The 12,137-nt window shown below is 48.5% G+C and overlaps 4 protein-coding genes across 4 annotated transcripts; 3 read left to right on the forward strand and 1 right to left on the reverse strand.

The window, feature by feature from the left end:
• Nucleotides 1–1,045: 1,045 nt before the first annotated feature.
• On the reverse strand, nucleotides 1,046–2,548 carry NUU61_004673 (uncharacterized protein; the record flags this gene model as incomplete). The annotated part of the gene is made up of 1 exon (XM_056655255.1): nucleotides 1,046–2,548. The coding sequence occupies one exon, from the start codon at nucleotides 2,546–2,548 to the stop codon at nucleotides 1,046–1,048; it is 1,503 nt and encodes a 500-aa protein (XP_056510868.1).
• A 1,501-nt stretch (nucleotides 2,549–4,049) lies between these two features.
• NUU61_004674 (uncharacterized protein) lies at nucleotides 4,050–5,362 on the forward strand (the record flags this gene model as incomplete). Its single annotated transcript, XM_056655256.1, has 3 exons — nucleotides 4,050–4,321; nucleotides 4,380–4,718; nucleotides 4,771–5,362. The coding sequence occupies 3 exons, from the start codon at nucleotides 4,050–4,052 to the stop codon at nucleotides 5,360–5,362; spliced, it is 1,203 nt and encodes a 400-aa protein (XP_056510869.1).
• A 1,170-nt stretch (nucleotides 5,363–6,532) lies between these two features.
• Nucleotides 6,533–8,834, forward strand: NUU61_004675 (uncharacterized protein; the record flags this gene model as incomplete). The annotated part of the gene is made up of 9 exons (XM_056655257.1): nucleotides 6,533–6,577; nucleotides 6,633–6,643; nucleotides 6,722–6,814; nucleotides 6,892–7,053; nucleotides 7,117–7,470; nucleotides 7,537–7,720; nucleotides 7,775–7,797; nucleotides 7,871–7,990; nucleotides 8,066–8,834. 9 exons carry the CDS (start codon nucleotides 6,533–6,535, stop codon nucleotides 8,832–8,834), a joined length of 1,761 nt encoding a protein of 586 aa, XP_056510870.1.
• Nucleotides 8,835–9,579: 745 nt separating this feature from the next.
• Nucleotides 9,580–11,657, forward strand: NUU61_004676 (cytochrome P450; the record flags this gene model as incomplete). The annotated part of the gene is made up of 9 exons (XM_056655258.1): nucleotides 9,580–9,853; nucleotides 9,900–9,975; nucleotides 10,031–10,292; nucleotides 10,357–10,480; nucleotides 10,531–10,622; nucleotides 10,685–11,002; nucleotides 11,072–11,182; nucleotides 11,245–11,405; nucleotides 11,471–11,657. 9 exons carry the CDS (start codon nucleotides 9,580–9,582, stop codon nucleotides 11,655–11,657), a joined length of 1,605 nt encoding a protein of 534 aa, XP_056510871.1.
• Nucleotides 11,658–12,137: the final 480 nt, after the last annotated feature.

Below are 12,137 nucleotides of genomic sequence, written 5' to 3' on the forward strand. Positions count from 1 at the left end.
TAAGCAGAGCTCGAGCCAAGCATCCATGGACGTAAGGGCTCATCCCGAGCGGGTGACACATTAAAAACGAAACTATTTTCGTGTAACGAACCATAGGACGTGAACTTGGTACTTGAGTTTTCCGTGGCAGCAATCTATGTGTGCATACAATGGGTATTGACCTACCGGTGGGTGGGATTTATTACCAATGATCTCATACATAGCCCTGCCTCCTTCCCGAGACATGGGAGATGGCTGGGAGTTATTCAGATACGGTGAGATTGGGCCGAAATTTCGATTAAAATAATAAAAATGAAATCAAATCAAACGATGCCCGGGCGAAGATCATTGCGAACATCTCTCTCGAGCGACCGATCTACTGAGCGGTGTCGAAATGGCCGTATCCCAAAGAAGGCAATGATGATCTTGCATAACAGTGGGGGGCTGAACCTTCGCGGCCCGATCCATCGTGCAGTAACAGCTTCCCCAGTCTCTATGAAACCATTGAAACTCCTTGCCTGAAAGAGGTTCATGGAGGGGGGGTCACTAATCACCAATACGATGTTTGTGGTACGTACGATGCGCGGGCCAGATCTGATGAACGAGGGTATGCTACGCAAAGTGAGCCGTGTAATGGGACTCGGCTAAGATCGTCAATGCTGTGGAGCATGGGAAATCGGCCGATCTCTGGGTTCTCAGCAAGTATCCCTTTTTCCTGCGCACGATTCTAGACCAACATATTCGGCATGTTAATAATTGACATCCTAGAACTATGCAACGTGCAGGTTGACCGATGCGGCCCTCAGATCGCCCTTCAACACGTGTACATTACGGAGCCACGGTAGGTAAACAGGTCCTCGCTTAGTGGGCACATCCCTAAACATCCATGGATATACATACATATGCATATAGTTACTAGGGATGCCCAGCATGCCTCTCGGCACCTCAATATTACTAGTTGATACGATGGTTTCCGTAACTGGCTGGGTATTCAGTAGCTCGACTAACGACCGAGTAACATTCCGCTAGAAACACACCCGCTATAGTCGTGCAGCTAGTGCGCCATTTACGAGCGCAGCCCTACTTCCGTAAACAGGTCTTCCAGCACATCCGCTGCGCGAGATCCGTACAGCGCTCCAACCACATCGAATGGATCCAGCGGGACCGCATACTCCTGTGCGTCCCAAGATTTATGTTCGCCATTCGCTCTAAGGCCTTTGGTCGGCTTCAGTGCCGGAGCCTCGGGGGATGGGTCATCGAGATAGAGATTCGACCCGGCTTGGTTCTGGTTGATGAACACTCGCCGGCTGAGATAAACCTCGAGCAGATTACACGCAACGGGACTCTGAGGCAGTGCTCGCCCCTTTTTCAGGAGCTTCTGTGCGCGAGAGTAAATTCGTCGCTCGACCGCATCATCAATGCTAACAAGTAGCCTCGTTCGATTGTTGGGTGGGCCGCATTCTTTGCACAGAGTGGTGGCCGTGTTCTCCAAAGCCGGTCTCATAACCTGGTACACGTAGAACAGATAGCCGAGGGCGCAAAAGTCTGTGGGCTTCTCCTTCTCCGGCACCAGGTCGTAGAACCGCGACCAGGTGGAGTCTTTGGCATTCAAGGTGCGCAAAACGGGATCCAAGCTAGGAAGGACTCCATCTGCCAGCGCTTGACAGATCAAATCACATACTAGATTCCCGGAAGGTGACACCTGAATGCTGCATTGTGGCATTGTGCCTGGCCGACGCGACAGTTCGTAGTCAATGTAACGGCCAAATACTTGCGACATCTGCTGATGGCGAATCTTGACGGCAGTCATCCACTGCAATGCCCCCGAAAAGGTGCAGGAACCCTCCCCTAGGCGCTTCTCCATGGATTGGTAATAGTGAAAGCTAGGAACGTCCACACAAATATCCAGAGAGCCATTGTGTCGATTATTAGTAGAGAAGAGTTTGGTGAGGTCGGCAATTGCAGGTGCAGCGCGGGCGAGATATTCAATTTCGTAAAGCGTGGGCGCAGCATGCTGTATCTTGCTGACATCGCAAGCTTGCCCCGGTGGCATGCTGGCTTGAAGTATCTTAGAAGAGAAGAGACACATTCCGGAGACGACGGTTATGTCTTGCAAGGAAGGGTGGCCCTGACCTTTCGCAGCTGGCAACCCAGGGACTATCTGGGCCACTGGGCTTGAGAAATGCAGGTAGTGGGTGGATGTAAAGGTGTCGGCATTGTCTTCCTGGTCCTGGAAGTGAAATTGAGTCTTCTCAAACCAGGTGATGCCTTCGGTGCGGCGTGCATGTCCCTCGCATGGTGACCCTCCCACCAAACCGCTGCCCGTAATTCTCATCGAGGCGGCCGTCCCACGGTCGTTGACAATGTCCGCGACCTTGACAGCAAGCTTGTGCCCTTTGGCCGATGCCTTGGTATATGTCTGGTCATCCCCGGCATCGCGTTCCTTCGCAAGCCCAGAGAGATAGTGATACCCCAAAATCTCTGCGCAGTTCTCAATGTTATGGAATGCAAGAGTAGGGGATTTTCCCGGCTCATGCTGGAGGTCTGCAATGAATATAGCTCTTTCCATTGATCCAGGGCGTCTGCCTGTAGCAGTCGTGCGATTCGGGAGTTAGATATGGATTGGTAGGTTTCATAATATAACCTGGCTCTGGGGTGTCCGATTAATGATCTATATACTATTCAGCCAAGGCCAATGTATGGGATACACCTATACACCCTAAGCTGTTGCAGCCTGCAGGATATGAGGTACTCAACAGCGAGATATATTTGTCATGATATGTGACCAGTCAGTCAATGCTTGCGTAGTTAAGTGCTTCTAACTATTTGTATGTATTTTTGAGACTAAGGGGCTGCTGGCGGATGTGATTTCGGGGCGAGCTGAATGCTCTACGAGGCTGCATGTTTCTAAAGGCAGATCTATTCCGCGATTCAATTCTTGCAGCAAACTAGCGCAAAAACTTGCTTTTATTCCCTCACTCCGTGTTTTGAATGTATGATGCGTGTTGACCATCATGTTATATTTCAGCGCCTGACGTTTAGGTAATTCATTGCTGGTGAATTGTAATAAGCATTATACTGTGTAATAATCTTCGGTTTTGCTTGAATAGAATGCCGGATGACCGTAAAATACGACCTAGATGTGAGAATTCCGATACTCTTAGGCTATGACCAAGGTCGATACGGCAAAGTCCAGACCAGATTTGATTCTTTCCCCCAGAAATTAAGGTGGGAAAATATTACATTCTTTAATTAAGAGCTACTAGCTCAATAAAACCTAATATTGTCAATGCTAGGTTTCCTCGTCACCCCCCCCCCCCCAGGCTAGAACCAACCGCAAGCTCAGCCAACTCCCACTCACAAGTAGTACTCTTTGAAAACGCCCTATATCAGACACTCAAGAACATTTGAGATATTGCAATGGGTAATATTGGACTAGCGGTCTCTTCACAAGGGCCTAAAGTAGGCTCTGTCGATTCCCACGCACTGCCATTTGGGTCTCCCCAGCCGCCCAATGATGCCCATGTACGTTGATTAGCCGCTCAAATGTCGTCAATGTACTGACCAAGAGAAACTCAGGCTATCAGCGTCTCAATGCCCACATGGGGATCGGTCTTGGCCTGCAACGCGGAGGAAGAATGGGCTCTAATCCAGATACAAACCATGTACCCAAGGTACAATATGGCTCAACCGCTATCGCGTATGGAGAGACTGTCTGTCTAACAACTAAGCTCATAGATTTTCCATACATAATCGCGTTGAAGCCTTGCAAGATGTGGTTATGGAAAGATTTAAAAGCCCCGCCAACATGACATGCAAGGTCTTTCCATCGCGGGACGCTGCGAATCGCCTCGCGTTGAGGCTGCAAAAAAAGGACCCGATGCTCCCTGTTTTCACGGCTCGATTCGTTTTGCCCTGTGCTCCTATCCGAGAAATGCCCAAGTGGGCTAATTTTTCCGTTGTGGTATACCACGAAAGCAACGAAGAAGAAGTGCTGGAGTCATGGGAGAAGTTTGGAGATGGAATTTCCAGTCGCCATGCCGTATTTTTCCCTTGCGCAATTTCCTTTCATGGATTCAGAATGCGAAGATCCTCAGTTCTGCACGGCTGGCCCAAGATCTGACTTGAATGGAATGACTCTTCCGGACTGGGTTGATTCGGCTACGAAGGAGAAATTTGAGATTAGATCCCGACTGGCAGTGCTGGCAAGGTCCGCACAATTCAACCAAAAGCCCTTGAGACCGGAGGATGTTTTTCTCTACCCCACCGGAATGGCTGCAATTAGCGCCGTTGCGCGGAGTCTTGCTCAGTCGGAAGAGGATTCTGGAGCCGTTGTTTACGGGTAGGCTGCAAAACTGACTTATTCTCAGACTGATGGCAATGCTAACTCTTGGTTCAAGATGGCCGTATGCAGGTACTCCCCACAGTGTACGGACGAGCGGCTTCAACCGATTCACTATGTATGGACATGGTACTACAGATGAACTGGATGAGTTGAAGTCCTCGTTGGCCTCGGGAACGAAAATCACAGTCCTCTTTTGTGAGATACCGTCGAATCCCCAGCTCTCCACGCCGGATCTGCTTCACATCCGTGATCTTGCCAACAAGTTTCGCTTTATTGTTGTGTGTGACGACACGCTTGCGACATCGGTCAACATGGACATTATGCCTTATGTCGATGTGACAGTCACTAGCTTAACGAAAATATTCAGTGGAGGAGGCAATGTGATGGGAGGAAGGTATGCACCCACCATATAGTTTGCGCGGTCAAAACTTACTGATAGTATATAGCCTCATGGTCAATCCAGCCTCCCAGCATTATGATAAGCTTCACTCGCTGTTGAGCAACTCATATGAGGACTTATACTTCCCTCCAGATGCAATGACCATGGCCAAAAATAGCCGTGACTTTGTAGAGCGGGTGCACAGGTGCAATGAAAGCACATTGAGAATCGCCAACCTACTCACCACTCATTCCTCGGTGGAATACGTCAACCACCCAACTACGGTGTCTAGTGCGCCGATATATGAGCGCTATCGCCGCGAAAATGGTGGCTACGGGTTCCTCCTCAGCGTGGTTTTTCGAAACCCTGGGAGTGCGGAAGTTTTTTACGACACACTGGATGTTTGGAAGGGTCCGACAATCGGCACAAACGCCTCCATTGCTATCCCTTACTCTCTCTTGGCGCATGCCAGGGAAGGCGATTGGGCTGCCTCTCATGGCATTCCGAGACATATTGTGCGGCTTAGCGTTGGGCTGGAAGACTTTACGGATCTGAAGACGCGAGTTAATAGAGCTCTCCATCGAGTTGAACAATGGGAAGAGGAGAGGAAAAGCGCCGATCCTGATGGGACAGCGGCCAGTGGATGTGCGATCCTATGATTAGCCATTCCTTGATCACTTCTTCCTTTATATTCATTTTCTGTGCCTAAGGTAACCTACGTAGCGAGGGGTTCAATTATGTTCGTCGGTCCATATTAAAAGTCTTACGCAGACCAACCTATTCATATATCCCTAGTAATCTATTGGAGATATATACGTTCTCCTATTCTTTTCAATATTACATAGCTTTTTCATGGTCTTTGCTTGCTTCTAGACCTTTAATTAGCTACAATCGGGATGATATACCGTCAATCTCTTGCTGTAAACAGCAGTGAGTCAGCTCGTCACAATGTCCTTTCTATGGAATAAGGCCTCCTTGACCCTGGACTTGACTTTTGTCCAAGGCCAGGTAGGGTCAATAGAGCCAAAAGCAACTGAGCAAGTGCATCGAAGTATACAGTGAAATTCCTGCGAATTAGTATATGCTGTTGATAAAAAAGGGGGGGGGATAGAAGAAGATGGAGATACTAGTCATAAAAATCACTTCTCAAGTGGTTATTAGGGCGTATATCTTCAATAATGACAACCTCTGCATGCGCACATAGTACATATCTTTTCGTGTTGTTGTATCTACACCGCTTCTTCTTTTCTGTTCTTCTTTTATTACAGGCGTGGGTTCACCTTTAGGAGATGGCTGCGTTGTGATAGGAAGAAACACAGGGGAGGCATTGCAACAGAGTCAACAAGCCAAGTGCGCCTGCTTAGGACTTTGCATATCGACCTCCGCATCGTAGCTACCGATGGACTCTCTTGGCAGCCTCACGTTACACAGCCCTGCAAGCGAAACCCTGGCCTCAACCAGCCATGGAGGTTGATCAGCTAGCTAAACATGGTTCATTTTGCAGTACATTATTAGGTACTGCAGTTTGAATTGTAAGGTAATTTATCATGCAAGACCAACCAGATACCTGAATTAAGTATGGTATTTATCTTTCAATCTAGGTGCAGAAATCCGTAGTTTCGTTGTCTTTAGAAGATCTTCATTATGGCCGTCAACCCATTCCATTAAATTGACAATGCCCCCATATCACACCTCTCCATACGCCAACAAGAGATTGTCTATCATCCTAAGCAACAAGAAATCTGATTTGTTCTAAAAAGTCTAATTGTCGACTTATGAAAGAAAACAAAAATATTGAAACCGAGGTTCCTTACTGAGAAACAACGAGAATGACTAGGACCGAGTCGACAGTGGATGTGTTGGTAGTCGGAGCAGTAAGTTATTCCCCAGGCCGCTCATGTCTGGGATATCTACTGAGTTGCTCGCTAGGGTCCCGCAGGGTAGGTGTTCGTCTATCACTCGTGACGTTTTTCGATGATCTATATGGTAAGGTGCAGCTGACGATGAGCGACGGTCAGCTTGATTGCCGCCACTTGGATGGCAAAGTGCGGAATCAAGACGCGCATCGTTGAGCAACGTCCATATAGACTTCGGCTCGGTGGAGCAGATGGGTGAGTGTTATTCCTTCGCTATTCCTCACGCAGAATGTCCAGCTTTGGGGACTAACGTCGACGGACTGGGATTCCAGAATCAACCCTCGATCCATGGAGATATTCGAGAGCTTTGGCTTTGTGCAGGAAGTAGCCAGGCTATGGGAGCCGATCACAAGCTGGGCAGCCTGGAGTCGAGACGCCAAGGGCAATTTTGAGAAAATTCCTCACTCAGACTCTCCCACATCTTTCCGTACAAAGTAAGAACCTTAGAGCGCTAGTTTACAGACGGGGGCTTAAGGGCTGACTACATACGGTACTAGATATTCCCCGGGACTCTTGCAGCAAGGCGTCATCGAGAAAATTATGAAGCATCATCTCGAGGGCTCTCTTGTTCAGCCCGAGTATGAAACAGCACCTACAAGCCTCTATATCAAGGAAGGCGAGGTGGATGATCCAGACGCCCATCCGTGCGTGCTTACTCTGCGAAACCAGGCGAAGGAGCTCCATGGCAGTACACACTGGTCCCCCGAGGAGGTCATTCGAGCCAAATATGTGATTGGTGCCGATGGAGCCCGGTCCTGGATGAGGAACCAACTGGGATTCAGCATGGAGGGGGCCCAAACTCGATCTGTGTGGGCTGTGGCCGATCTTGTCGTCGAATCGGACTTCCCCGAGTGAGTTAACCAGCTTAGGTAACTTGAGCTTTGGAGCGCAAAATTAATCTTATGCAAAACGGGTAGTATTCGCACCTGTACAACGGTCAACACTTTCGGAGGGCGAGGGCTCTTTTTCCTCCATCGCGAGCGCGGCTTGACCCGTTTCTATGTTCAATTGAATCGAGCCGACGAAGAGGGGGTCCCTAAGGAATCAGTCACCCAGGATTTGATCATCCAAAGATTGCGACACCTCCTGAGACCGTACATTGTGAGTATTGAGGAAAGTTCTTGGGGCTTTTTATATAGCTAATGAATACGTTAGATAACGGTGAAGCATTGCGAATGGTAAGCCAAGGTTTACAAGGGCTTTTTGAAGAAATCTCTATACTTACTGCCGTTTTTAATTAAGGTGGTCTAGCTATACGATTGGTCACCACCTAAGCAGTGGTATGAGCAAGAACAATCGTATATTCCTTGTTGGGGACGCTGTGCACAATCACTCTCCCCTCGTCGGCCTGGGAATGAACGTCAGCATGCAGTAAGGCCCTTTTCTCTCATTTTTTGCAATAGAAAAGGGATAAAAGAGCTGGTAACGTTGATGTTTGCGATTCAGGGACTCTTACAATCTCGGATGGAAGCTTGCTGGTGTTGTGAAGAAAGAACTGAACCCGAAAGTTTTATCAACTTTCGAAACTGAGCGGCGTCCGGTTGCCGAGACTCTCATCAGTACCGACCGCTTTCACTTAGGTCTCGTTGACACCATGTCGACGGAAGGGTCGGAGCCAGCCTGGATGCAGCAGCGCAGTCTTGAGCTTGAGCCGTTTCTACAGGGCTTCTCAGCCGACTACCAAGACTCCTTCCTGACGGCGACTCCGCAGAAGGCACCGAAAATACTCGATTGTGTAGCCCCTGGCAGACGTTTCCCCGAGCTGGCTGTGTCTGATCATGTTACTGGAAAGCCTTCCTCGATACTCTCTCTATGCCAGACAGACGGTAAATTCCATATTGTCGTTTTTGTGGGCGACATCACACAGCAAAAAGAGCTAGACAGGTTTAACGGGTTTGGAATGGCGCTACAAAAGATTGAGGAGCGCGTTTTGCCTCTTTCATCTAGAGTATTGGATCTCCTTGTGGTTCACCGTGCAAGCAGGTCAGCGGCAGTGCAGGGAGACCTCACCAAAACCTTTTACCCTGCTAAGTGGACAAAGGAGCAAGGCAGTAACCAGATCTACTGTGATATGGACAAATCTTATGAGGCTGCTGGAATGGAGCCGGGAGGGTCAGTTGTGGTTATCCGTCCGGATCAACATGTCGGATGGTGTGGAGGGCTTGCAGATGTGCAAAGCCTGGAAGACTACCTGAATTTTATTTTCGTACCGTGAAAACACTACGTGGAGGACTTGGGTTGACTTAATTCGATGTCTTTCAGCTATCTACCGCCACGCTGCCTAAACTACGCAATGCATACTTGTTCGTCATATATATGCGCACTCCCGGATCGTTTTTGGTAAATAACTAAAATGTCACTTCTACTACAAAGGCCATTGAGTAATCTCTCATCTCTACACCGATATTCTGCACATTTGCCCTCTTGCCAGCGCGCTTTACGACCTGCGAGAATGTCGATCAAGCCCTCGAATGTGCCGGGGTAATTGATCTGGTCTAAGATGCGGTGACACATATGCAATACCGGGTCATTGAAGTGCTAAAATGGAATCGATATTCATAGTCAGCTGGACACGTTGCATCGGCATCCTTGGCGATCGGCCGAGGCCTTGGAAACGTATACAGAAGATCAGCTTGTGGGTTCTACTTATGCTATGTACATCTTGGTCTAGTCCGTAAGGTTGAGGTTTGATTTCCGTTAATACAAGTTATGCTGTCCTGTAACTAGAGAGACACCCCGTATTTTTCATGCGTCCCAAATTGGGATTTTGCAGTCTTAGGGATCTTTGCCCAAGCTTGTTATTTACCCACACCTCGCACCTTGGACATATAAATTCGTTCAAGTTTCATCCTTATCATCTGGATCTAGTTCACTTTGGATCTTTCCACACGAGGCATCTGTTGATATCTGCCATATCATACACATTCACTAGCCCAAACTGGTCTATCTTGTCAACCAAGATGGACGTTATCAACTCAACCTGGGTCTTCCCCGGTCCTTGCGACGAAGTTCTACCCGAAATGCGCGGTAATACAATGGATCGAGCACCAGGATTGCTACTGGGTGCAATCTCCTTGTATTTATTTTGCAAATATACCAAGCGAGTCTACTTCCACCCATTGAGTGGAATCCCAGGACCCACACTTGCAGCGGCGACCCATCTGTACGAGGCCTACCATAACATCATCGGCGAGGGCCTTTTCAAGAAGTATATCCCGATGCACAAGAGATATAGTTAGTCGTTACCATGTATCACCCTCGAGCTATTTTATTTTAACAGCGCGTGGTTCAGACTCCCCAGTTGTTCGCATTGGTACCAACCATGTTCATATCGGCGATCCAAACTACTACCATACGTACAGTGATCGCCAAATTCAGCGTTCAGAATCTATTATTGACTCTTTATGTCAGGATTTACAACACAGGAATGGACTACCACAAAGACCACGAGCTTTACAAGGGGCTTGGAGTCGACGGCTCGATTCTTACCATCACTGATCCTGCGGAACACAAGCAATATCGTAGCATTGTCAGCCCACTATTTTCAAAGCAGGCCGCCGATAACGAAGGGCCTACCCTGTCGTTGGTGCTCGACAAGGCAATGGAGTCGGTAGCGCGCCAGGGAAGGGAAAACAGGCCAACAGTCATCCAGCGGGTTTACCGTGCCATTGCGGTAAGTCGCTCTGTCTAAAGTTACAAGGGGGATATACTCACAGATATCTGGGACTTTCTCCTAGGCCGATATGGCATCGCATCTTTTGTTCGGCAGGTCGCTGGGGCTGATTGAATCATCTCCAGACGCTGACCATTACCACTCTTTCATGCGCAGTATCGATCGGTTCACCGCTATCACTTGGCCGAGTACATATTCATTGATCTTCAAATTTCTTCTCGTACTGATCTCTTCACAGGGCTGTACTATCCTGTCATCAATTGGATTATCGACTCGTTCCCCACTTTTGTGGTTGACAAGCTCCAGCCAGGGCTGCGATCATTGCAGGAGGTTAGTTGCTCACCGAAGGATTTACCCTGTTCACGAAGATGTCACGTCTGACCCCCACGTAGCTTTTTGAGGGGTGGTTGAATGAGACCATCGCAGCCCATGACTTGGGAAAGCCCATCGAGGGCCGGAGTACTTATTTCGATCTCATGGTGACGGCTAGACGCAAACGTGGAGAAGATCTCCGTCCCGAGCAGCTCTTTGATGACCTCCTGAACTACATCATAGCCGGCATGGAGGCCACTAGCTATGTGCTCTCTTTTGGTACTTACGCCTTGCTGCGCAACCCTCGTGTCAAGGCCAAGCTGGAAGCCGAGCTAGTTGAGGCACAGCCCTTTATCAGAGATTTAGATCATCGAAAGATCATGGCTTTGCCCTACCTAGTAAGTTCCATGCTGGCCTCGTGAAGTCTGCAGATATCTTGGGCTCTGATAGGTCTTCTTTTGTCCTAGACGGCAGTTGTGAAGGAATGCCTCCGCCTAAGTAATACGGTGCCAGGCTTCCTGCCCCGCCGAGTTCCCAAGAACGGTGTGGATATTGGAGGCTACCATATCCCCGGAGGAGTAAGTCCCACGTACCAGCCCACTGCATCCGTGGATAGACGCGCCCGCTAACTCTATCCCAGACAAGAATATCCATGGTGCATCCCGTGGTGGAGTTGAACGAAGAAATCTTCCCCAGCCCCAATGAGTTTCTTCCAGAGCGATGGATGGGAAGCGACAGCCAGGATCTGGAGAAATGGAACGTCGCATTCAGTAGAGGACGCCGCCAGTGCATTGCAAAAAAGTGGGTCTCTTTTCCTCCGTCCATTTCAGCTCTAAGAAACTATACTAACTGCCTACTGCTTGTAGTCTTGCATACCTAATGCTCTATTCCATCCTTGCTGTGCAGTTTTCACGCTTTGACATGGAGCTTTTTGAGACTACTCCGAAGGATATGGAGATTGTTGATCAGTTTGCGCCGATCCTCAAGGGCGTGGTCAAGATAAAGGTCAACAAGGACCGGTGGGCAGCCTCGAATCCCTCGGGTGTTGCGTAATAGGTAAAAGTGGGAGATGTGTTCAGTATTCTCGAGATGGATTATGAGAAGCAGCGATGCCGTGCGGTGTTCGAGCACCCATGCCTCTATCTTTACATTGCCCGGTTGTTTTTTGTTTCTTTTCTTTTTTTAAAAAAAAAAAATTAAAAAGAACTCGCTCGATTTTCTCCCAAGGGCTCCGCGTCGTCTTTAGTTCAAAGCTTCCTGTTATGAGCACGAATGAATAAATTTTGGTTGCTGTGTTTTCAGTCGTGTTGCGGCTCTGGTGGTCATTTCCTCTTTATATATAACAAATGGGATAAGGGGATCGTTAGGGAAGACGCTATCCCAAAGGAGACTGGGGAAGTATCAAGAAGAATGCCTGACTGGATAAGATTGCGATGCCCGAGGCTTATATACCTGCAATGGGTCCACACTAAACCACATAGTATCTTTGTAATCCCTATAGAACCAAGGTCCTCTTCAATATCACTTCGCTTG

This window comes from Penicillium alfredii, assembly GCF_028826965.1.
Source record: "Penicillium alfredii strain IBT 34128 chromosome Unknown utg000007l_segment0_segment0, whole genome shotgun sequence".
In the NCBI taxonomy this organism is placed as follows: Eukaryota; Fungi; Ascomycota; class Eurotiomycetes; order Eurotiales; family Aspergillaceae; genus Penicillium; species Penicillium alfredii.